This window comes from Salvelinus sp. IW2-2015, linkage group LG15 (genome assembly GCF_002910315.2).
Source record: "Salvelinus sp. IW2-2015 linkage group LG15, ASM291031v2, whole genome shotgun sequence".
Taxonomy (NCBI): domain Eukaryota; kingdom Metazoa; phylum Chordata; class Actinopteri; order Salmoniformes; family Salmonidae; genus Salvelinus; species Salvelinus sp. IW2-2015.
The window spans coordinates 51,479,940-51,503,218 of record NC_036855.1 but is presented as its reverse complement, the minus strand read 5'-3'; the positions used below and the strand labels follow the sequence as shown (position 1 = coordinate 51,503,218).

Sequence of the window (23,279 nt, the reverse complement as noted above, 5' to 3'; positions counted from 1 at the left end):
CATGTGACAAAAACTAGAAACTTGAGTTTCTCAAGATAAACAGACTTATAAATGATGGCATCCAGTATCAATCATCAACATTCCCTAAGATGTATATTTTTCCAAAAAAGCCAGATCCTGTGCATCGTCATTGGCCTAAGGCCTGCTGACTCTGGCTTTCCTCTACCTCCATAATCTCTTCCTCATTTTTATATTTTAATTTTTATCTTCCTCTGAAACAGGATGAAATGTGAGCTGCACATCTGGCGCTTCCCAGCCATGTGGAGGGAGGTCTGGTTGGGTTGGGGCTGCCTGCCTGCCTCTGTCCAGCCTGCCTGCCTCCTCTCAGCCTCTCAGGTGTGAGGATTTATCCCCTTGACAGTCTCCCCTCCCCTTTTGTGCTGATGGTATTTAAACAGCATGTTGAGCCCTTMATTGAAATTCCTCTCACACTACCTCTTGCCTCACAGTCCTCCAGCTCTCTCTCTCTCTCTCCCTTCTTTCTCGCTATCTCTCTGAGCTAGAACTAAACCCATCACAGACACACATTAACACTCTCCTCTCGCTCCATCTGGGCAGATCCATATGACACATACAAAGCCTCCCTACTGCAGCCAGTGTGTGTAATTGTAACACATACTGGCATGTTTGCACATGCACGCACACACGCACACACACACAAAGAACTACAGATTACATTGGGCTATCTGTACACACAGTAGCAAGGGTAGGCAACCCTGTTCCCAGAGTGCAGCAGGTATTGCAGGATTTTGTTCCAACTAGGCAACTGAACTAATTGATTATCTCAGTGATTGCCTAAATTCAACACACCTGGTCTTCCAGGTCGGTTCAATCAAAACCATGAAGTGCATGAGGAACTCCAGGTGCCTGTGGAACTGCCTACCCCTGCAGTAGACTTCTGTTGCCTTTCTCAGTTAGACGCAGGTTTCCCAACCCTCCGCTCGGCCCCACCCGACATTTCAAATTTTTGTTTTAACCCTACTGGCACATCTGATTCAATTAGTCAACTAATCATCAAGCSTTTGACTAATTGAATCAGGTGTGCCAGTTTAGGGTTAAAACTCAAATGTAAAACTTCTGGGGGGGGGCCCTGGGGAGAGGGTTGGGAAACCATGAGTTAGGGGGCTACTTCTGCTATGTCCTTTTGTTTCMCAGCAAAGAATAGTGAGGAAGTAATAAACACCAGAGGATGCAATGCGTCAGCAACAATTATTCACCGCTCAAAAGACCCTATCACCACACATACGCAGTTACGCACACACAGTCAATTCAAAAGTGTCAGGTAGAGCTGTATTATTTTGAGATTATTTTCACACCACAGCTGTCTAACCTCTCTGGTACAAGTGGGACGGTAGCGTCCCACCTCGACAACAGCCAGTGAAATTGCAGGGCGCCAAATTCAAAACAACAGAAATCCCATAATTAAAATTCCTCAAACATACAAGTATTATATACCATTTTAAAGATAAACTTATTGTAAATCCAACCACAGTGGATCGATTTCAAAAAGGCTTTACTGCGAAAGCACACCATGCGATTATGTTAGGTCAGTGCATAGTCACAGAAAACCATACAGCCATTTTCCAGCCAAGGAGAGGGCTCACAAAAGTCAGAAATAGCGACTCAATGAATCACTAACCTTTGATGATCTTCATCAGATGGCACTCCCAGGACTCCATGTTAGACAATAAATGTGTGTTTTGTTCGATAAAGTTCATCTTCATGTCCAAAAACCTAATTTGAAATTGGCGCGTTATGTTCAGAAATGCATTGTCTCAAACAAACATTCGGTGAAAGTGCAGAGAGCCACATCAAATTACAGAAATACTCATCATAAACATTGATCTAAGATARAAGTGTTTAACATACGATTAAAGATAAACTTCTCCTTGATGCAACCGCTGTGTCAGATTTCAAAAAGGCTTTACGGCAAAAGCACACCATGCGATTATGTTAGGTCAGTGCCTAGCCACAGTAATCCAAATGCACAAGGCGAAAAGTCCAGACGAAAAGTCAAAAACGTTCCATTACAGTTTGTAGAAACATGTCAAACGATGTATAGAATCAATCTTTAGGATGTTTTTTTCATAAATCTTCAATAATATTCCAACCGGACAATTCCTTTGTCTTTAGAAATGAAAGGGAACGGAGCTCGTGCTCACGGCTGCGCGCATGACTAAACTAAAGGCTTTCAGCCAGACCACTGGTTCAAACAGCTCTTATTCGCTCCCCTTTTATAGTAGAAGCCTGAAACAATGTTCTAAAGACTGTTGACATCTAGTGGAAGCGTTAGGAAGTGCAATCTGACCCCATAGACACAGTATATTGGATAGGCAATCACTTGAAAAACTACAAACCTCATATTTCCCACTTCCTGGTTGGATTTTTCTCAGGTTTTCGCCTGCCATATAAGTTCTGTTATACTCACAGACATCATTCAAACAGTTTTAGAAACTTCAGAGTGTTTTCTATCCAAATATACTAATAATATGCATATCCTAGCCTCTGGGCCTGAGTAGCAGGCAGTTTACTCTGGGCACGCTTTTCATCCAGACGTYAAAATACTGCCCCCTACACCAGTGAGGCTAATGAAGTCAAGGTCATATTTTCACACTCTTTCACATTGCAACAAACTGACAGAGATTGTGTGCAAAATACTGAGATGAACGAGTGAAAGATGATGACACTTGATATTGATGAGACATTGAGTGTGACAGGAAAGGAAGAGCGGTGATCCTGTCCTAGCCTGACATCACGTAGCTCCTCTACACAACCCCATTTCCCTGTGCCTTTCATTATCACCCGTTACAGTTATAGTCAATTTCCCTAACTGTCAAACCCTCCGCTGCCAAGACAACGCTCTTCACGGAGACAGAGTGACGAATGCATATTACAGTAAGTACGAGTGTGATTTTAAAAAACGCAGCCAGGCCACCTCAGTTGCACTATATTGTGGTGATTTCATACCGCATCGATATCCATCTACCCTGTTACATTGTTACTTGACATTATCGCATGACATTATTAGTTACATTATGAAATGATCGCTTGACAATAGTAAGTAATGGTAGACATTTCTTACAGAGAGTAAATAAAATGAATAAAGCGGTGGTCATCCCGTCAGTTTCATCTTCCTCTCACGAGAGCCTGAAGCTGAGGTTTTTTGTATTTCAGATAGGAGTTGAGACAAAGAGAGGTTGAACAAGAGGGCGGTAAGTAAATGAATCATAAGTCCTCTAAAAGCATACACAAGCATAGGAGTAAAAAATATAGAAATCGACCAATTACATCCGATAAACGTGCATAGTAGTAGCTAGTAGCGGTTTTAGGCGACAATCTGCCTTCCTTAAACCTCTGGCAAAGCAGATCGACAGACGAACCCGCACAGTTCTGTTTAGTGTCAAACAGGATACGTGTCACTACTATTAATGGAATCATGGCTGGCCACAGTACACAGCACCTTCACATGTTGTCAGCCTTATAGCTAAACATAACCCAGCAGACCTAGCTCTACCCCCCCCCCATCATGACCACAACACCTAGAGCTAAAAACCAGGGAGGAAACAACAGTAAAAACTCTACAGTCTCCTCATGAACACACACACACACACACACAGCCTCTGGCACAGTGCACATCACTGCCAGAATTAAGTATTTACTCAGCAACTACATGCATCATGGGGTAGGCGCTGCTCTCTTTTACTCAGTCAGTCTCTCAGTCAGCCACAGAGCGCTGTGAAAGTGGGTTAAGCAGGTATAAAACCTCTTCTCTATCCAGACAGCACTGCTCCCTGCAGATACGCTCTAGTGGGGTGGGAGGAAGTGCAGGGCACTGAATACGAATCTACTTTCAAAGTACAATGTGCTGAACAATGTAAACTGCCCCCTGAGCAGGAAAAGGATTAGCATTTCCATGAATGTGTGTTTAATCTGGTTCATACTTAATTTCTAAAATCAATTTACTGAGTCCACCAGGAGCAGTGCTTTATCTGCTTTGATATAGATAAAGCAACTAATAATATTAACAATTGGGTGATTTGTTTATTTTCTTCTAATATTTACAAAATAATTTTTATTTACCTTTATTTAACTAGGCAAGTCAGTTAAGAACAAATTCTTATTTACAATGACGGCCTACCCCGGCCAAACCCTAACAATGCTGGGCCAATTGCACGCCGCCCTATGGGACTCCCAATCGCAGCCGGTTGTCATACAGCCTGGAATCGAACCAGGGTCTGTAGTGACGCCTCTAGCACTGAGCTGTGGTGTGATTCATAATCTTCCGTAATTACCTCCAGCATTTCTTGTATGACACATACTGCAAATCCTTCTTAGTACAGAATAGGAAACAATAGAGCGGAAACAGAAAACAGCATCCATCTACCCACTTACTCAACAAGCTCATTGTCTTTAGTCACCTTCAAAGCTTCTATAAAGCACATGGCAAACAAATGTGTTTTTGGAGGAACTTTAAATTGAGTCAAAGACTTTGGCCTGGTGACTTATTCAGCCTGAGCAAATGTTCATCTACCGAGAGAATGGTGATGGAGATTTAAGTATCAGTGAACTAGCAGGTGGGTTCATTAGTTTTAAGAACACGCCAAGGAAAGCACACCCCAGGAGGTAGTATATGAGGCTCATTTCTGATCTTCACTGTATTAGTCAGACATCAAGGAGATTATCCCGGATTGTAGTTTTAGGTTTCCGGGGGCYGACAGAACAGGCCTGCAGTGGAACAGTGCGGGGGCATGTCTTAGCGAAACTCCTCCCCACACAGCTCCCAGAGAGCATGGTAGTTGGCCCCACTCTCCCAGTGACAGCCAGCCAGGCTGCACCCTTTCTCCGGGTCTCCTCTGGCCTGCCACAGTCTCCTCTCCAGACCACACAGCAGGGAGCATCTGTGTGGAAGAGGGGAGCTGACATTCTAACACAGAGAGGCACCGTGCTGCTGGATTATAGCACGTCCTCCTGTCACACACACACACTCCCTCCGCTTTCAAAACAGTGACTTAGCAGCGTGCTGCCGCAGCACTTCTCAGGAATAGGGATTTTCTTTTCAGGCTTTGATAGATGTATTCTTCCCCCGTTAGCTTCTAAAGTGTTGAGGATGTTCTTAAACTGGCTGTAGGGTAGAATGGAGGTGTAGCTACTTCACCAACCTTTGAACTGTAAGTGGGAAGTGGGAGAAGTCAGTGGGGGGGCTGGCTCTTTACTCTCCTCTCTGAGARGGAGCTAGATGTCCATGGAAGACGTGTCATCACTCCCTGGGAGGTGACCGGGAGATCACTGACATACAGTACACCTGTACCGGCCACAAGTGCAACCGTAATCGCCCTACAAGCGCCAACAGAACAAAAAACTAAAAGTTCTAGGCAGCTGCTCACAAAAAGACTGACTCTGTGCCAGAAATGACCATATGGCTCACCTGTTGCTAAGGAACAGTGATCACTGAACCCTGTGCAGACTGACTCCAACGCAGGTACCTAACACAAAGAAGAGATAGGAGTCTACCTGGTGGGCTGAATGTAATGTGAATGCTTCTACTGTGTGTGCTTTCAAGGTGTGAGCCTCAGAGTGTGGTAATAATTWAAAAGTATATTAAAAAGAGAGTCAGAATACTTTATTTGATGTATATTCATTTCACATTACGTGAAACAATGCTTGTCTGCATATTTTGCATTTAGAAGAGAGCAGCGGAGGACGACCATATATTGTATGCAGGAATTTTTGGGGTTCATTTCAGGGCAATACTGTGAGTCATCCCTCAACAACACGAAAGCACTTTAAGTTTCCAGCTCTTTTTATGCCCACCCTTCTTTCTCCTCCCTACCTCCTTCTTCTCTTTCCTGGGCACACAGCAGAGACACACACCCAGACTACACGCATGGAGGAGCAGCGGTGATAATAACTGGGCCTCGCAGCAGGGACTCTCGTTAGAGGCTGCAAATACAGCTCAGACCGAGTGCCAGATTACCCCTGCTGTACCAAGCCCAAACCAAACTTGCACCAGCCTTGAACCAGCCCCAAGTAGTCCTGAACCATCCCTGAAGTAGCCATAAAACAGCCCTGCCCAAAAATGCCCCATTAGCAAATCTGTGTCCCCAGAGCAATATAAGGGCATAGCAAGCCTGTGTAAATCCATTTACAACATCTTGATAATGTGTGTGAATTAAGAATAATAGCATTGACAATAGATGGGGAGCAGGTTCTTTCCTTGGCATCAATGGTTTAGTCCTTCCATTATCTTGCATATTATCATACGGTCTTTCTATTCCTCATGTTTTCACAAATGGCACAAGTGCAACTAGCTTATCAACAGCTGTGAGACTTTTACAGTGAGCCATAACGTCACATGTCACAGCCAGTCTGTCTGATTCCCCTGTATTCAGTCCTGGGCAGGCCAGTTGAGACCTGCCCAAGCATTCATCGCAGTGCCATTTCTCTGGATCCACYGGGCTCCTCTCCTCATAAAAATGCCCCGTACTATTCAAACCATTGAGGCAGTCAAAGAAAGGACAGACTGCAGCTAAATCGATTCAATTGTGCCTCGTTTCAGTGCCATGGGTCATTATTTCTACAGTGGGGGATCTCAAGGTGTTTTATTATCCCTGGGTGGGGAGCTAGGGAGCCACACAGGCAGACAGGTATTCCGAGACAATAGAGCTTCCTCATTTAAAAAGGAGAGCCAGCAGCCTTTTCTTCTGAATTCTGCAGGGCAAGTTGAATAGCACACCTCTTAAAAGAGGAAGGGACCACCACATTGTATCATAAATACAGAATGCTGCAACTTTACTCCACTGCTTGAAACCTGCTTGAAAATATGGATAAATCCTGTGCCAACCCATAAAGAGACATAAGACACCAGCTCAGTGACACACACAGCCTCCCTGGAGTACATTATTAGAGAAGGTAGGTTCAGCACTTTCTGCTCCCATGTGTCCCAAGTTTATCAGGTTCAAGTCTGACCAGAGGTTGAACCCATTTTATTCTCACAAACATCCTCAGCGGCATGCCTCTCAAAAGCCAATAAAATGTCCTCTGTGGGAAAATGAGACAACTCTCCCGACATCAGAGCTACCATAACGCTCAGAAACACAAGACAGGCTCCTGAGTCTCTACAAATCACAACGAAAAGCGACTTCCCTCTTCCAGAGTAAAAAGGATTTTCAGAGAAATATTCAGATTATTTACCTTTATTTCAACGGGGAAGTCATATTGAGACTAACGTCTATTTCACATATGAGCCCTGCAACATACAAAAACAAGCACATGCAACAGGGAAGTACAGATAAACATGACATATAGACAATATACACATTAAGATACAAAATACATTCATTTAAAACTAACACATTCTCCATGATAAAAATCAGCTGTCTGAATTGTCCTAGGGACTTCAAAGCATCCAATCGAATCATCTTTTGGAGATTATTTGGAGGGCTTTTCCTGCACAACTGCAAAAATCAGACTGTAGCCTTGTCACAGCCCGGTCAGTAGTTGTGGCAATTACATACGTAATAGTATCATCCGCATATCGATTCAAATGGAAACATTTTAACAGATTGACCAATAGCATTTGTATAAATAGTAAAAAAAAAAAAAAAACAGGTCCTAGTATCGACCCCTGCGAAATGCACGGCAGTTTATTTTAAATCCAAGAAGTGTTGAAAGAACTGCGCGGTAAATCCAGATTATAACACATCACACCGACACATAGACACAGTACTGCGAGACGAGTGACGAAAAAAACTGTAAAATAAAAAAATAAAAAATAAAAATATATATATATACTGTAAATGGGAGACAGGGGAGTTAGTGGGAAAAAAATACAGGAATCAATAAAATAATTGACATTTTTAAGGGTTTTCTACTGTGCTAAAGACAACCCCAGTCCGAAATCGATGGTTGGATCATTGCAGCATGATTTATAGAAGCACAGCCTGGCTGCTTCCATAGCCCCGGTGGGGTGACATCCCCGGAGTTGAGCCTTTTCATTAAGTGAGAGAGAGTTTTCTACATCTTTTCAGTCCACACAATGAAAACTGCTGATGTGTGGAACTGTAATAGTCTCTTTCAGGACATTGTTAACTAAACGGTTTCTGAAAAAGTTTCTCCACTCATAAAATAAGTCATCGATGCATTATGGGCGCTACGCGAAGGTCCTAACAAGAACGAATGGCATATAATTACTTTTTTCAAAAGCTTGTTAACAAACAATGAAATAATGATTTTCACGTTTATAAGCAGAACTGTGTTACAAATGCTGTGTTACACAACTTATCTGTCAAGATTGACAATTATATTCCTCACGAGCTTTGCCGTATCTAACTCCCAATCAAGCCAGTCCAGCAAATAAGTCAGCTAGAATCCTCTCGAACAACGTYAAACACTAGATGAAAACAGCTCAGGTCCATGAATTGGCTTCCAGGTTTCTCCGCACACAACCAACCTGACCTTCAGTCAGCGCTTTAATATTTCCTTCCTTCTGGTTACAATGCAGTGGTGGAGGTGGTGTGGCCAAAAGAACATTGCTGTGACTAATTTCAGCAGAGAGTCCTCAGATCGAGTATTTGTCTTTCGCATAGTGCTAGAATGAAGTGACCCTCTCAATTTTCCTTTCACCACTCCTACCTCTATTCATATAGACAACGAATTGTTCAGTATGACAAATAAAATGTAAATACTCTATGGATATAATCATCTAATCGTTCCGGTCTTATACGCTACACTCATCTGACATCGACTCAGTGGAGGGCCCCGCACCTCATAGAATATAAATCAGCTGCTAGTGTGAATTTACAAAAACACTTTTAAAAATTCATAGCTGAGCTGCTGAAATACTTGGCCTGAGCAGCCTGCCACCCTTGTTAAATGAACCTGGTATTATTCACACTCCGTCAGCAGGTGTCCCTATCAGCACCGGGCAAGAGACAGTACTGAGAGCGTTATGCCTGAAATGCCCGAACTGTGCGATGTGGTAGGGAGTTGTAGAATATTGGACTTTTTGAAACTACCTAGTTGGACCCGTTCCAAAACCGACCTGGGGATTTCCCAACCGGACCCAATAGGCATAAGATCACTTTTACAATATAGAGACCAGTTCCAAACGGACCTGAGGAACAGCTAGACTCGTTCAGTATAGGCCTGGTTGGATCCAGACCCGGTTCGATCTGAGTGAGGGAAGCAGCAGAAAAATAACATTTGAAGCTACTTTATTAACCGGAGCTGATAAAGCGCAAGAGAAAGGAGGTAGAGAGGAGTGACGCTCTAGCAGGGGCCAGTGCTGTGTGTGTAGGCTACTATGAGTGTGAGCGAGTGARCGGGGAACAGGGAGGAGGAAGGGAGAGATGAGAAACTGCAACCAACCAAGCCGGCTCACGCTATAGTAGACAAATAGCTGCCATAGCTAGGTTATTTATATGATTACATAGTAATTGTCTTCAAACCGGGAGAAGCTAGTTAAGCTAGCTAGCTAGGCTAATTGAGGCTGCATGCTCTTTCTCGTCCTACACAGTTACTAACAACAACAACCCCATTCATAATATAATAGTAGCAGCCTAKCTGTTGGCTCTAGGTTGTTGTAGCCTATCCTTCTCCTCAAAATRTTTATGAATCTTCCAATGAATAGATATCTCCTAARTTTTGCCCCAAAAAGAGGCTCTATGACTAGCCTATTGCCGCTTTGATGGCTTATGATTGGCCAACKAKAACAACAAGCTACARGTGCCACCTACGTGAAAAGCAAAGAGCAGCAGCATAAATTATAKAATTTRTCRCTCACTCTCTCTARGGCAGCAGTTGCGTTCAAAACTATATGGATCCTTCTGGAAAAGTCAGTTAAAATTACACATACCCGAGACAATCATATCAGATCTGACCCGTGACATTATTTTCGAATTCTGGATCTGGACCCGCTTGTGTATTTGGGTACAGGCCCATCCCTGATCAGTTACCCATCCCTGATCGAAGTAGTTGATAATTGGTATTCAACAGTCATAAAAGTATGCCTTATTTACTTGTATAAACTACTAAAATAGTGATTTTGTCATAGTATAGGCAGCTCTATAGAGATGACTRGGAATGAAATAATAAAGTKATCAAATAAAACCAATGTAATATACACAACAAATATTTTATTGAAGTAATGTAAGGTGAATAAATGATGGGTAATAACTGATGAGTAGTAATGGGTAGTCACTACCATCATGGGACTTTTATTCATTGTTTTATTCTGTGTTGTTAAAGGATTCAACCCACATAATGCATAGCGCATTTAAATGTTTCAAATAATTCAATCGAAAACGAAAACCGTAATATAAAAATAAAAATAAAAAAAAAATATATATATATATATATATATATATATATAAATAATCGAACCGAAACCGAGCCGACCTCATAAATCAAAAAGCACTAAACGCACTAATGCACACACACACACACGACACGCACACCACGCACACAATCCAGTAACAAATATATGTCAAACATGTTTCCCTTAAGGAGCCTCAAGGTGTTGAGCAACTTCATGTAAGTTAAATAATGAAGACATTGACTCCATGTAAAGTGAATACAGGAGAGACTGCAACAGCAGCGTTGTATTAATAAGCATATCTTGAGGGGGTAATAAGAATAGACTGAGAAAGTGCACCGCCACAAGCAGTGTCTGGATGGGACTATGGGGATGCGGGTTTGATGCTAATTCCAGTCAAATGCTCCCCTTGATTCTCAAAGAACAACTCTCAATCGGTGTTAAACTTCTCTTCAGATCAGATACCCATCCACATGCGAGTATGTGACCAACTATTCTCATAGCATAAACCATTAAACAAACATAAAGCTTAAAGGTTCTCAAAACTAATACAGCAACACAGACTCAATTAAGGTACAACAAAAGCTTCGGCCTCTGCACAAATACCATGGCAATTATTTTTATTTTGAAAGTGAATCAAGGCCCTTCCCAAACAGCATTTAAATTTGACGTTTTAAAAACCTCTTTGGTTGAGCCGACAAGAGGGCCTAGACTAGAGAGAGGACGATCGATAAGTGACAGGTGGAAAGAAATGGGACACTTCTACAGAAATCACACCCCCTTCATTTAGTCTGTAAAGAAAATTAGACACCAGGGACATTGTAAACAGAGTTCAATAGAAACCTCTATCATTCCCTAGACTTCATTAAACCACAATAACAGGGTAAGTATATATGCAGCAAAGTGGTTAAGAGGAAAAACAACATATCTCCAAAAGCTTAGTTTGACTCAGTTCAAATCACCAAAAACAAAGCCTCTTACAATAATATGTTAATGGTTGGTTGAAGGGCAAATTCCCTAACATGCCAGTTGTACTTGTAAGTCAATAACAAATATACTGTATATACTGTACATCAGTGGTGGACAAAGTACTTAATTGTCATACTTGAGTAAAAGTAAAGATAGAAAAAGATAGTAAAGAAGAAAAGTAAAAATCTATTAGTATCAGTAAAATACTTTTTGAGTAAAAGTTTTAAATATACTTAAGTGTCAAAAGTAAATGGAACTGCTAAAATGTACTTAACTTTCAAAAGTATAAACCATCTCAAATTCCTTACATTAAGCAAACCAGACGTCACAAAAAAATAACATAATTTACAAATTAAGCATTTGTGTTAAGTGAGTCCGCCAGATCAGAGGCAGTAGGGATGACCAGGGATGTTCTCTTGATAAGTGTGTGAATTGGACCATTTTCATGTCAAAATGTAACGAGTAAAAGTTAGCAAAAATATAAATAGTAAAGTAAAGTACAGAAAAACAACTTAAGTAGTACTTTAAAGTATTTTTACTTAAGTACTTCACACCACTGCTGTACATAGGTCCTATAAACTGTTAACGTTTCAAATGACTCTTATCTCTACCTATCCCATGGTTGTCAATGGATGTGAATGTTAACAGCTTCACAAAGAGTGGTGCTTTTTAGCACCATGAAACTGGATCAGTCACACCTGCTCTAAGCCCCTAGCCTGAAGAAGGAGACAAAACCCAACTCAAAGTGATCCTAGGCTCACACCCTCAACTCTACAGAAATCATCAAATCACATGCAGAAGCATGCATGACTCTTAGATCTGCCACATTGACTTGTATTGGCCTACTCTCCAGAAAAAGGACAGAGAAGAAGAAAAGAAAGAAAGGATAGCTCTGACAGGAAGTGAAAGTACGCTCTGTCATGTAGAGAACCTCTAGCATTTTAATACACAGTGCAGTAATGTAAGACTGGTAAAGACCTTGGTGTGTGCCAGTGTGATGATGTATGAAATCCCAGAGCCACCACCCCCCCCCCCKKRCCCCTCTCCTGTTTCAGTTGCCTACCTGCTGCTCACTTAGCGCTGTGATCTTGGCTTGAAGTTCATGGAGCTGCTTCTTCAAATCAGCATTCTGCAACAAAAAAAAGAAGAAGAGAGCAACAAGCCTGTTATAGCTCACTTACACATAGCTGTGAAGAATTGTTCATTCGTGACAGCTGAGTTGGGGTTTGCGTGTTATGTGGGGAGTGTGCCAAGCTCTGGGTGCTGTATTTGTGTGTGTGTGTGTGTGTGTGTGTCTGTGTGTGTGTGTGTGTGTGTGTGTGTGTGTGTGTGTGTGTGTGTGTGTGTGTGTGTGTGTGTGTGTGGTGTAAAGATCCGAGACAGCAGCTTTAGCTAGCATGAAGTCCAAGTTAAAATGACTGTGCACACCGTTTTCCACGGGACGAGTGAAGTGAGGTGGAAAGAGTAATCCCCCTCCCCTCACGTCACTGGGCTGCCACGGCTGTCAGCCACATGAGGGGGAACTCAGAGCTGGGTTGTAGGGACACCACTGAAATGTGGGATGGGCTGCTGCTGCTACAGCACTGAGTCCTCATAAAAGGGCTGCAGGATGATAAAGTATGGTGGGCGGATACTACAGAGAGAGAAGAGCTCTGGGGAGTTTTCAAGGCCGTTCTCAAAATTGACAGGGTAAAGTAAAAGAGGTGGAATTTGGAACAAATCAAAAATCTCTGAGCCCCAGTGACAAGGACGTCATATCTGGTTGTCCTCTTAGGCTGTTTTAAATCATATCTTTCAACTGTGTAGATTTTGAGTAATAGGGATACTACATCCTTTCAAAAGCTTGAAAACCTCTGAACAGACGGAACTGTTCTGTAATAATGAAACTAACGTCAACCCCAAAACATATTGCATATTTGGGCCTAGCTATCTGGTACAACCACCTAGGTGACAGGAGAGGCTTACCTGTGGATCCTGTTTCATCTGGGACACTAGTTTCTGCGAGAGAGAAATCATAGAAAGACACAAGTTAATAACAACCACATAACAAACGCATTGATACACCTAATATATTACAATGAGAGAGGCTGTGTCACTTGTTCCTAACGTCACATGCCTCTTAAAGGTTTGAGAAAAAGGTTTGGCAATAGGTTTTTACGTTTCCTGAGCGAACGTTCCTTTCGCTCACCCCCCTTTTAACGTTGCAGTACCCAATGCATTCTTGTTGTCACAGCCATACAAACTGTAGACACAGTGGCCCCCAGAGGCACCTTCCAATACTGCAACCTTAGAGCACATTCATGGCTCCCCACTGTACAAAACATTCCAGACAAACACAAGGAGGTTCATGCTCAACTGGATGGGCCACACTGGGAGGTACATTCAGTGGTTGCGAATAGGAATACCATACTGACTTACACTGAACATGTGGGCCTCTCTAATGTGATCACTCTCATAGTAATCAACACAAGCCCTGTTTGCATTTTGCTATAAGGAGCACATCTGGCTGGTGATAGGTGTACGAGGATAAGCTTTCCTCATGTTTCTGGCTTCCGTATTTGGGTTGAACCAGGTGGAGGGTATCATGCACCAAACCTCAAAACAGAAACATTATGGATGGCACAGAAATACAACTAAAAAAAGACTACAGAGTACACATAAACTCTTAGAAAAAAAGGGTTCTTCGGCTGTCCCCATAGGAGAACCATTTTTGGTTCCATGTAGAACCCTCTTTGGAAAGGGTTCTGCATTGAACCCAAAAGGGTTCTACCTGGAACCAAAAAGGGTTCTCCTATGGGGACAGCCAAATAACCCTTTTAGGTTCTAGATAGCACTTATTTTTCTAAGAGTGTAGAGCATACATTTACAGGATGAAGTATATTTTTCTGACCCAAACCCGACACTAAACCATACTTAAAGGACAATCACTGAAGGGAGAGGCAGGAGGAAGCAAGAGTAGAGAAGGAGGTGAATAAGCTGACAGATAGGATGAGTCTAAGGAGGAAGTATTCATGGAGCAGCCTGAGGGCAAGAATCTGATGGAGTGTATGAACAAAATCCCAACCACATTCTGTCGCACAGTTGAATGTGTTACCAACTTTCCTCCCGAAACACTTCTGATAATTTCCAGGTCAAGTAAACGAATGGTGGTTAAATGGCAGAAAAGCAGAGAGATGCATAGTCCTGTTACCTGATGAACTTGTATATCCGCTTTCAGGGCTTCTTGGAGGGTCTGTAATTCCATCATTGATCCCTTCTGTCGGAAGCTCAGTCCTGGACAGCTTTCAGCCTGTTCAGCCAGGAAGAAGGATATTTATCCCTTCATTCAACAYGAATACTAATATGTCAACATAAAGACTTGTAACAGTGAAATCAAGTTGTGCTTATAATAAAGCAATGGCATGGCATCAGGCCATAGAACACTGTAAAAATGTTGTTGTTATCCATGTTATCTTTTATCTACTTTTAAGGTGGACGTTAAAGTAGACATTTCCAAAAGACTTCACATTGAAGTACACTTAATAGGATTTACAACATGTTTGTAAGTAGTTTATAAACATTTAATTATTTGTTTATAAACCTGTACACACACACACACACACACACACACACACACACACACACACACACACACACACACACACACACTTTTTTCTGAAAGTTTAAACAGACCATTTTTGGGGGGGTTTCCCATTAAAACGATACGAATATTTACTACAATTTCATGTGAATTCACAATGCAGCTGTGCTGCTGCCAGCAAAGGTTTGGGTCTCACGGTGCGTCCCTTTCAGATGGTTAAGCGTTGCACCTGTGAACTACCATTACTTTACCTCAATTCCACCTCGCAAAGCCAGCGCGAGGGAAAGAGAGAAGGTGTGCATACAGTGCCTTCGGAAAGTATTCAGACCCCTCAACTTTTTCCACATTTTGTTACATTACAGCCTTATTCTAACATWWWTATWWWTWTTTTTTTWAATGTTACTCACCAATTTACACACAATAGCCCATAATGACAAAGCAATAAAGTTTTTTTATTTTTTATTTCTGTATTCAGACCCTTTACTCAGTACTTTGTTGAAGCACCTTTGGCAGCGATTACAGCCTCGAGTCTTCTTGGGGATGACAATACAAGCTTGGCACACCTGTATTTGGGGAGTTTCGCCCCAGTCTGAGGTCTTGAGCACTCTGGAGCAGGTTTTCATCAAGGATCTCTATGTACTTGCTCTGTTCATCTTTCCCCTGATCCTGACTAGTCTCCCAGTCCCTGCCYCTGAAAAACGTCCCCACAGCATGATGCTGCCACCACCATGCTTCGCCGTAGGGATGGTGCCAGGTTTCTTCCAGACGTGACATTTAGCATTCAAGCCAGAGTTCAATCTTAGTTTCATCAGACCATAGAATATTGTTTCTCGTGGTCTCAGAGTCTTCAGATGCCTTTTGGCAAATCCAAGCGGGCTGTCATGTGCCTTTTACTGAGGAGTGGCTTCCGTCTGGTCACTCTACCATAAAGGCCTGATTGGTGGAGTGCTGCAGAGATGGTTGTCCTTCTGGAAAGTTCTCCCATCTCCACAAAGAAACGCTAGAGCTCTGTCAGAGTGACCATCAGGTTCCTGGTTACCTCCTTAATGAAAGKCCCTTCTCCCCCGATTGCTCAGTTACGCCGGGCGGCCAGCTCTAGGAAGAGTCTTGGTGGTTCCAAACGTCTTCCAATGAAGAGTGATGGAGGACACTGTGTTCTTGGGGACCTTCAATGCTGCAAAAATGTGTTGGTACCCTTCCCAAGATCCGTGCCTTGACACAATCCTGTCTCGGAGCTCTACAGACAATTCCTTCGACCTCATGGCTGGGTTTTTGCTCTGACATGCACTGTCAACTGTGGGACCTTATATAGACAGGTGTGTGCCTTTCTATATCATGCCCAATCAACTGAATTTACCACAGGTGGACTCCAATCAAGTTGTAGAAACATCTCAAGGATGATCAATGGAAACAGGATGCACCAGAGCTACATTTCAAGTCTCATAGCAAAGGGTCTGAATACTTATGTAAATAAGGTATATGTTTAATACATTTGCAAAAAATTCTAAAAACATGTTTTCACTTTGTCATTATGGGGTATTGTGTGTAGATTGCTGAAAAAAATATAATATTTAATCCATTTTAGAATAAGGCTGTAAGGTAACAAAATGTGGAAAAAGTCAAGGGGCCTGAATACGCACTGTATGTCTTGGTTATCTGTATCTTTCAATGTTTTGTCTTGCATGCCTCGCAAATTCACCAAAGCAGCCTAAAGTTCACCTCTTCCTCTCTGGTTTTATTTAAATGACACAGCTTTCGAGGCCTTTTGCCTGCCTGTCGTCTAGTTAGGCTATAACACATATAATAATATGTTGTTTTGTGATAATTGCACTGTGATTTACATTTTCAGTTATTGGTTTTTCTTAATGTTAAGGATCCCAATTGCATTTAAACGTTCACACCCCTAACACACACACACATCCACACACCATAAATGTTCATAGCTTTACCTTCACACAGTCTTCAGTTTTGAACACCATCCAATTTTGCATTGAGGGGGTGGCAGCTGTGACACAAAAAAGAGGCAATCAGATAAGCCACTCCACTTAAATAATGTTGCAGTGCGACGTCCAGCAGCATGTCATAGTGTGGGCTTTCCTAACCCACAGCAGGGGCCCAAAGCACTTGCTGTCCACTCTCTCTTCTCTCTCTGTAGAGCCCATTCAAAGACTTCAGGGCCCAAGGCTACTCCACGAAGTCATTAGATTGTCATATGCCAGGAAGATTCAGCATAATGTTTTGGAATAGTATTTTTCTGTTTTTGTTTTACATCATCTCACTCTACTATGCTTTGGGTAGTATGGACTACCCTCTGCTCTTTAGGCCAGGTTGGGCCTTTAAAGTATTAATAGTACATTAGACCATTTTCTAGTCTAGAGTAATTTTTTTTTTATAAAGACAGTTTGATAATCGTTGGCATTTAAATCCAGATGTTGATGTCCTGTACAACTTATTTAAAAGTAACCTACTGCATTCTGATGATGAACTATAATGCTGAGAAAATAAAAAGAGATGAATGTGCAAACTCCCCAAAACATCCTACTAGTTTTGTACACTGTGTGTAAGCAATTCATAGAGAGTGAAAACTGGGAAAGAGAGCGAGTCAAATCACAGCAGTGTTACAGCCTCCCAGCCGGCGGATTGATTTCCGGCCAGGGCCTTTTGCCAAGAGAACAATAATAACATTGGGGCCATTACATGGGCTTACCACCTGGCTGAGTGGACTGGTTTCCTCCCTCTCCCATTCTCTCACTATCTCTCTCTCCTGCTCTCCTCATATCCTTCCCTCACTATCCTTGAGAACATGCCAATTTCAGGGGAAGGGGGTATATAGGTAAAACACAGGCCAGGTGTACATTAGTGATGGGGGAATACGATACGGTTACATATCACTAGGCCACATTTATTCGGGGGAAATAACTGTATACTGAAGCCTGAAAATTAGTTTCATTTTGTTCAGTAGGTAAATATTGAAGAATTTTTTTGGGTGCTGCTATACAGTGCCTTCGGAAAGTATTCAGACACCTTGACTTTTTCCACATTTTGTTACGTTACCATCAAAGATTGGGCCACGAACAAAAACATAAACAACGGCGCAAATGCATTTAATGCATGACATTTGTATGTGCAAATAGCACTTTTACTTCCATGGCTGATCAAAACTCATTTTCTCGTGCTCTGTCTTGTCTCTCAGCCGCAGACAAATAGTGAGCAATATGTTTGGAACATCAAATCGCAATGTCGAATTGCAATACATATAGAATTGTGAGAATCGCAATAGATATCATATCGGGTCCTAAGTATTGTGATAATATCAGAAGGTCTCTGGCAATTCCCAGCCCTAGTGTACATATCAGGAAGCTGAGCTACTACCTACTCAAATAATCTAGCAGAAGTGCACTGCCTTTTCATACTGTAGGTTACTAACAGTCTGTAAGAGTTCTAGTAATTTCAATTATGTAAATAGTCTATATCCCTTGATTTAGAAGAATATGACTTGTTAATACATTATTAAAACCACMTAGTCCATTGTTTTTGATATCATAGAAAACTTTGTAAACAATTTTGAATAGCTTCAAATTTTGTTTCAAAAAAACGTTACAGTATGTCGCTCTCATGGAATGTCATTGCTTGAAAATCATAGCCTACAGACATATAATAAAAAACGAGTGCTATTTGCACATAAAAATGTAATGCATTAAATGCATTTGCACCGTTGTTTATGTTTTTGTTCGTGGCCCAWTCTTTGATGSTATGCACAATTATTAGAGTGAGGGTTAGGACATTGCAGTGAAAAATCWAAATCATCAACAGTTAGTTACTTAATTTCTAAAACCTGTACTTTTTGCAAAAATCCTTGAAATTGTGCATAATACTCATACTAATGTTAATACTATAGGTTTAAGTATAACAGTTGTAGGCCTACCAACCTGGACTCAGGGGTATACGTAACATAGTAAATGTAAATCCATAACACTCCAATTAGCATGATATGTTTCATTTCATATGGTACGTATTAATTTGTGGATGTCCATCATCCATTTCATATGATATGTTACGAATTACAATTTGTACAATACATGTTACAAATTGCAATTCGTGCAATCAGGGGTTGGAACCTAATTTTTTTTTATTGTTTTGTTCTGAACAGAACCATTATTTAATCTGTATAGGAAAGTTGTTAAGAGCAAATTGTATTTGTTTGTAACATCATGGTTTAATCATAACGAAAGACAAGCACAAACACGGTGCTGCCAGTCACTACAGACAGACCAGTGTAGAGCAAGAGGGTGAAGGAAGCTTGCCTTGAKGCGCTAGGCATCTTGTTGTTATGACATGCATTATCTGAATTAGGCCAACAGAATTATACCTACAGAGGAGCGGCTTCTATGGAGGAACTTTGAATGTCTTTGAACTTCCGATTTGGTTTAAAGTTGGACCAGAGCAAACATTAGCTAGCTAACAAGCTTGTGTGTGCAGAACAGCACTAGAATTAAAAACTCATGTTACCTTTTTTGTAGTCAGTTAAATCCAATGTGAAACTTGATAACTATAGTATCCTTAACTAGCATTGAAAAAGTTAATCCATTCTTCTATAATTAAACATCTCTCCATAATTTCTAAATCAGGTTTGTAATGTCGTCAGTAGCTCCAGTAACCTATGCTTCTGAGGGGGGGGGGGGGGGGGGGGGGGGTAGCTACCCCACACCCACTGGCAGACAGAGTGAGGGCTTTGCATAGACACTTTGTTGCAATTTTGGGGGGGACTGGAAAAAATGTCAGGAACGTAAAATAAATGCTATTAACCGGGTCCCAGYCTTTTAAAATAATGGTTRTGTTCTGGAACAGTATAGATCACTTTCATTTCTGGTTCTGTTCATCAAATAATTGCATTATTTTACAGTTTTCGGTTCTGTTCCCTGAACCGGTTCCAACTCATGCGTACAATATGTTACGAATTTGCCAAATGTATATGTGACTAATTCCAATTTGTTGTGGTTAACATTAGCTAGGTGGCTAAAGCTAACATTAGCTAGGTAGATAACATTAGCTAGGCTAGGGGTTAAGGTTACKCATACGGAAAACGAATGTATTATAATATACAGTACATACACTCAGCGGCAAGTTTAGGTAAACCACCRCGTTCACGAAAATGGTTTGCTCCTACAAACAGTGAGTCACGTGGCCGTGGCTTGCTATATAAAGCAGGCAGACAGGCATCAAGGCATTCAGTTACTGTTCGATTGAAGGTTAGAATTGGCAAAACGAGTGACTTAAGCAACTTTGAGCATGGTATGATCGTCTGTGACAGGCGTGCCGGTTGCAGTATCTCAGAAACGGCGGGCCTCCTGGACTTTTCAAGCACAATAGTGTCTAGGGTTTATTGATAATGGTGCGACAAACAGAAAAAAATCCAGTCAGCGGCAGTCCTGTTGGCGAAAACAGCTCGTTGAGAGCGGTTGAAGGAGAATGGCAAGAATTGCGAAAGCTAACAACGCACAACTCGTCAGTCCTTGGCATGGATGGGCAACTACAGCAGACAACCACACCGGGTTCCACTCCTATCAGCTAAAAACAGGAAGTAGCGGCTCCAGTGGGCATGTGGTCACCAACACTAGACAATTGAGGAGTGGAAAAAATTGCCTGGTCCGATGAATCCCAGTTCCTGTTGCGTCATACTGATGGCAGAGTCAGGATTTGGCGTAAGCAACATGAATCCATGGCCCCATCCTGCTTGGTGTCAACAGTACAGGCTGGTGGCGGGGTTGTAATGGTGTGGGGAATGTTTTCCTGGCAAACGCTTGCTCCCTTGACACCAATTGAGTAACGTTTGAACACCACAGCATCTCTGACCATAGAATCCATGTCCCGAAGAATTRGGGTTGTTCTGGAAGGAAAGGGGGGTCAGACCCGGTACTAGATGGGTGCTAATTAGCTAAAATACTATTGTTGTCCATGATGAGATTCGAACATGCAACCATTGGGTTGCTAGACATTCGTGTTACACGCACACCCTACTTTTGTTTTTGCCTTAAGTAACCTTCTGTCTTTATTAACAATACCAAACGTGGGGCGGCGCACAAATGGCCAAGCGTCGTCCGGGTTAAGGCATGGTTTGGCCGGCAGGGATGTCCTTGTCCCATCGCGCTCGAACGACTCCTGTGGCGGGCCGGGCGCATGCACGCTGGCACGGTCGCCAGGTGTACGGTGTTTCCTCCGACACATTGGTGTGGCTGGCTTCCGGGTTAAGTTGCATTGTGTCAAGAAGCAGTGCGGCTTGGTTGGGTTGTGTTTCGGAGGATGCATGGCTCTCGACCTTCGCTTCTCCTGAGTCCGTACGGGAGTTGCAGCGATGAGAACAGACTGTAACTACCAATTGGATACCACGAAATTGGGGAGAAAAAGGGGATAAAAAATAAACAATATCAAACGTAACATATCATATTAATTTGGATTTCACGTATTTACATTTACTATGTTACGTCTAGTCTATGAGACCAGGCTGGGCCTACATACTATCAAATCAAATGTTATTGTCACATACAAATACTTAGTAGATGTTATTGCAGGTGTAGCAAAATGCTTGTGTTCCTAGCTCCAACAGTGCAGTAAGTGAGTACAACAACGAGTACCCTTCCTACACCGTAATTCCACTGCACCTGTCTAAATACAGGATGTAAAGTGGGGCCAAACATGAAAGTGATGCAAAACTGGAAATGTAAACTACAGATGGGTCGARTTATACGTTCTACTCCTAAAGTGGCCTACTGGACACGTCACTGCACCTGTCTGCCACTCAATCAAACTAAGAATAAGGACCTCGATTAAGAAAAACTGATACAATATCAAACGTTCCAATCTCAGCCGTTCGAGTGGAATAGGGCCTACAACTACCCCCACTATTTCACCAGCTAGGCCACATTTATTTGGGGGAAATAACTGTATAGCGAATCCTGAGAATTAGTTATATCTTGTTCAGTAGGTTAATATTCTTATTCTTTCTCATAGTATGCTAGTATGTAGGGCACCAGGAGAAACTATCGAAGTCCACTTGATGCAAGCGTAACTAAATTAGCTAAAGATCATTCACGAGCTGGAGTTGCTCCTCCAAATAGCAAGTTGMTTGTCCAATGAGAATCCGCTTAGTTATTTTAAACTATTAACTCAAATATCACATGGTATAAACTTGAAACATAAATGAACTACGCAAGAACAGGATATGCGTATGTTATACCTCTTTTGGAATAAAATACAAGAACTTGTGTGATACGTTTTTTCTTTTACGTGAAATGGTAACCTACTCAATAGCATTCACTAACGCTTTTGTGGCGCTATTACGTGTTACTCGTCGCGAGACAGCGTTCCTTTACGAAAAAGAAACAGAGGGCAAGCAACAAAGCATTCGTTCAACTAAAAAGCAGACAAATTGACTTATTAACATCTTATTATCCATCTGAAATGGATGACTGTCCGGCAGTTCGCTACACAACAAAATACATTAGAATTGTGCTTTGAAATTCTTTGCAAACGGTGTTTTTATTGTATAACAGAGGCGTAAAGCTTAGCGCAAGTTAGAATCAGCCCCTTTACGCACTACGTTCAATGCCCTCCAATAGCAAGGCACTTATAAAATATCACCCAACTCCTAGAATATGGATATATGAACAAAACGATTGCTCAGCGACTGCTTTCCTTCGACTAAAATGCGAATACACTTGATCTAAAACAACAATATTAATCAAATAATAAAGAGAGTAGCAGAGATGAAAATGAAAGTTCTTATAATAATAGAAAGATCCCGAGATGTTCTTACCCTCCTCTTTTACTCACTTGAGCAGCAGCCAACCCTGCTCTTCTCACACAAATTATTTAAATAAATATTTACAAACACCGTAGTACTTCTTCACCGAAAAACGCCCAGAGCGTGTATTTATCCACTTAATATCCAAATACACTCCATTGCATATGATGTGATTTTCCCGATAATTTTTCSCACTATTTAATTTGAGTATAAAGAGAAAAACTGAGATACAGAACAAGAACTCTTCGTCAATCTCATTCACCCCCCTATCCTGAGCACATTGCACATCAATGCGCGTAGGAAGAGTGAGCGAGAACGGGGCAGGGAAAACTAAGGGGCARTTAGCASAAAACAAGTCACCAATGGCTCTGATTGATTRAATAATATKATTAAAGTATTAAATCGWTTCAGTATATTGTGATMKTATGRATAAATACAGATMAAATCGCATTTAGTAGAGGAWCTACTTTATGTGACGGTGCGGCGAATTTATTTCKCTTTGCCTAAGGAACGGAGGTGATATGCCTCCATTGCCTAGGAAAAAAACCCGGATGTAGACTTGATGAAACGCTTCGTATGTAAAGTAACAGACCACTTTCACGAATTGTCGGACACAA

General features: G+C 41.7%; 1 protein-coding gene across 7 annotated transcripts in view; it reads right to left on the bottom strand.

Moving 5' to 3' along the window:
• phf21aa (PHD finger protein 21Aa) overlaps positions 1-22,932 on the bottom strand; it is a 46,494-nt gene extending 23,562 nt beyond the window's left edge. For 5 of the 7 annotated variants that reach the window (XM_024001621.2, XM_024001614.2, XM_070447254.1 and 2 more), the window contains exons 1-5: positions 22,675-22,932; positions 16,811-16,866; positions 14,472-14,570; positions 13,247-13,279; positions 12,345-12,410 (exon numbers count right to left, since the gene is read on the bottom strand). In XM_024001621.2, coding sequence (XP_023857389.1) covers positions 12,345-12,410; positions 13,247-13,279; positions 14,472-14,570; positions 16,811-16,852 — 240 coding nt within the window. In that variant the 5' untranslated portion in view covers positions 16,853-16,866; positions 22,675-22,932. The remainder of the gene's footprint in view (positions 1-12,344; positions 12,411-13,246; positions 13,280-14,471; positions 14,571-16,810; positions 16,867-22,674) is intronic. The other 2 variants (XM_024001615.2, XM_024001618.2) reach the window with 2 other exon arrangements.
• Positions 22,933-23,279: the final 347 nt, after the last annotated feature.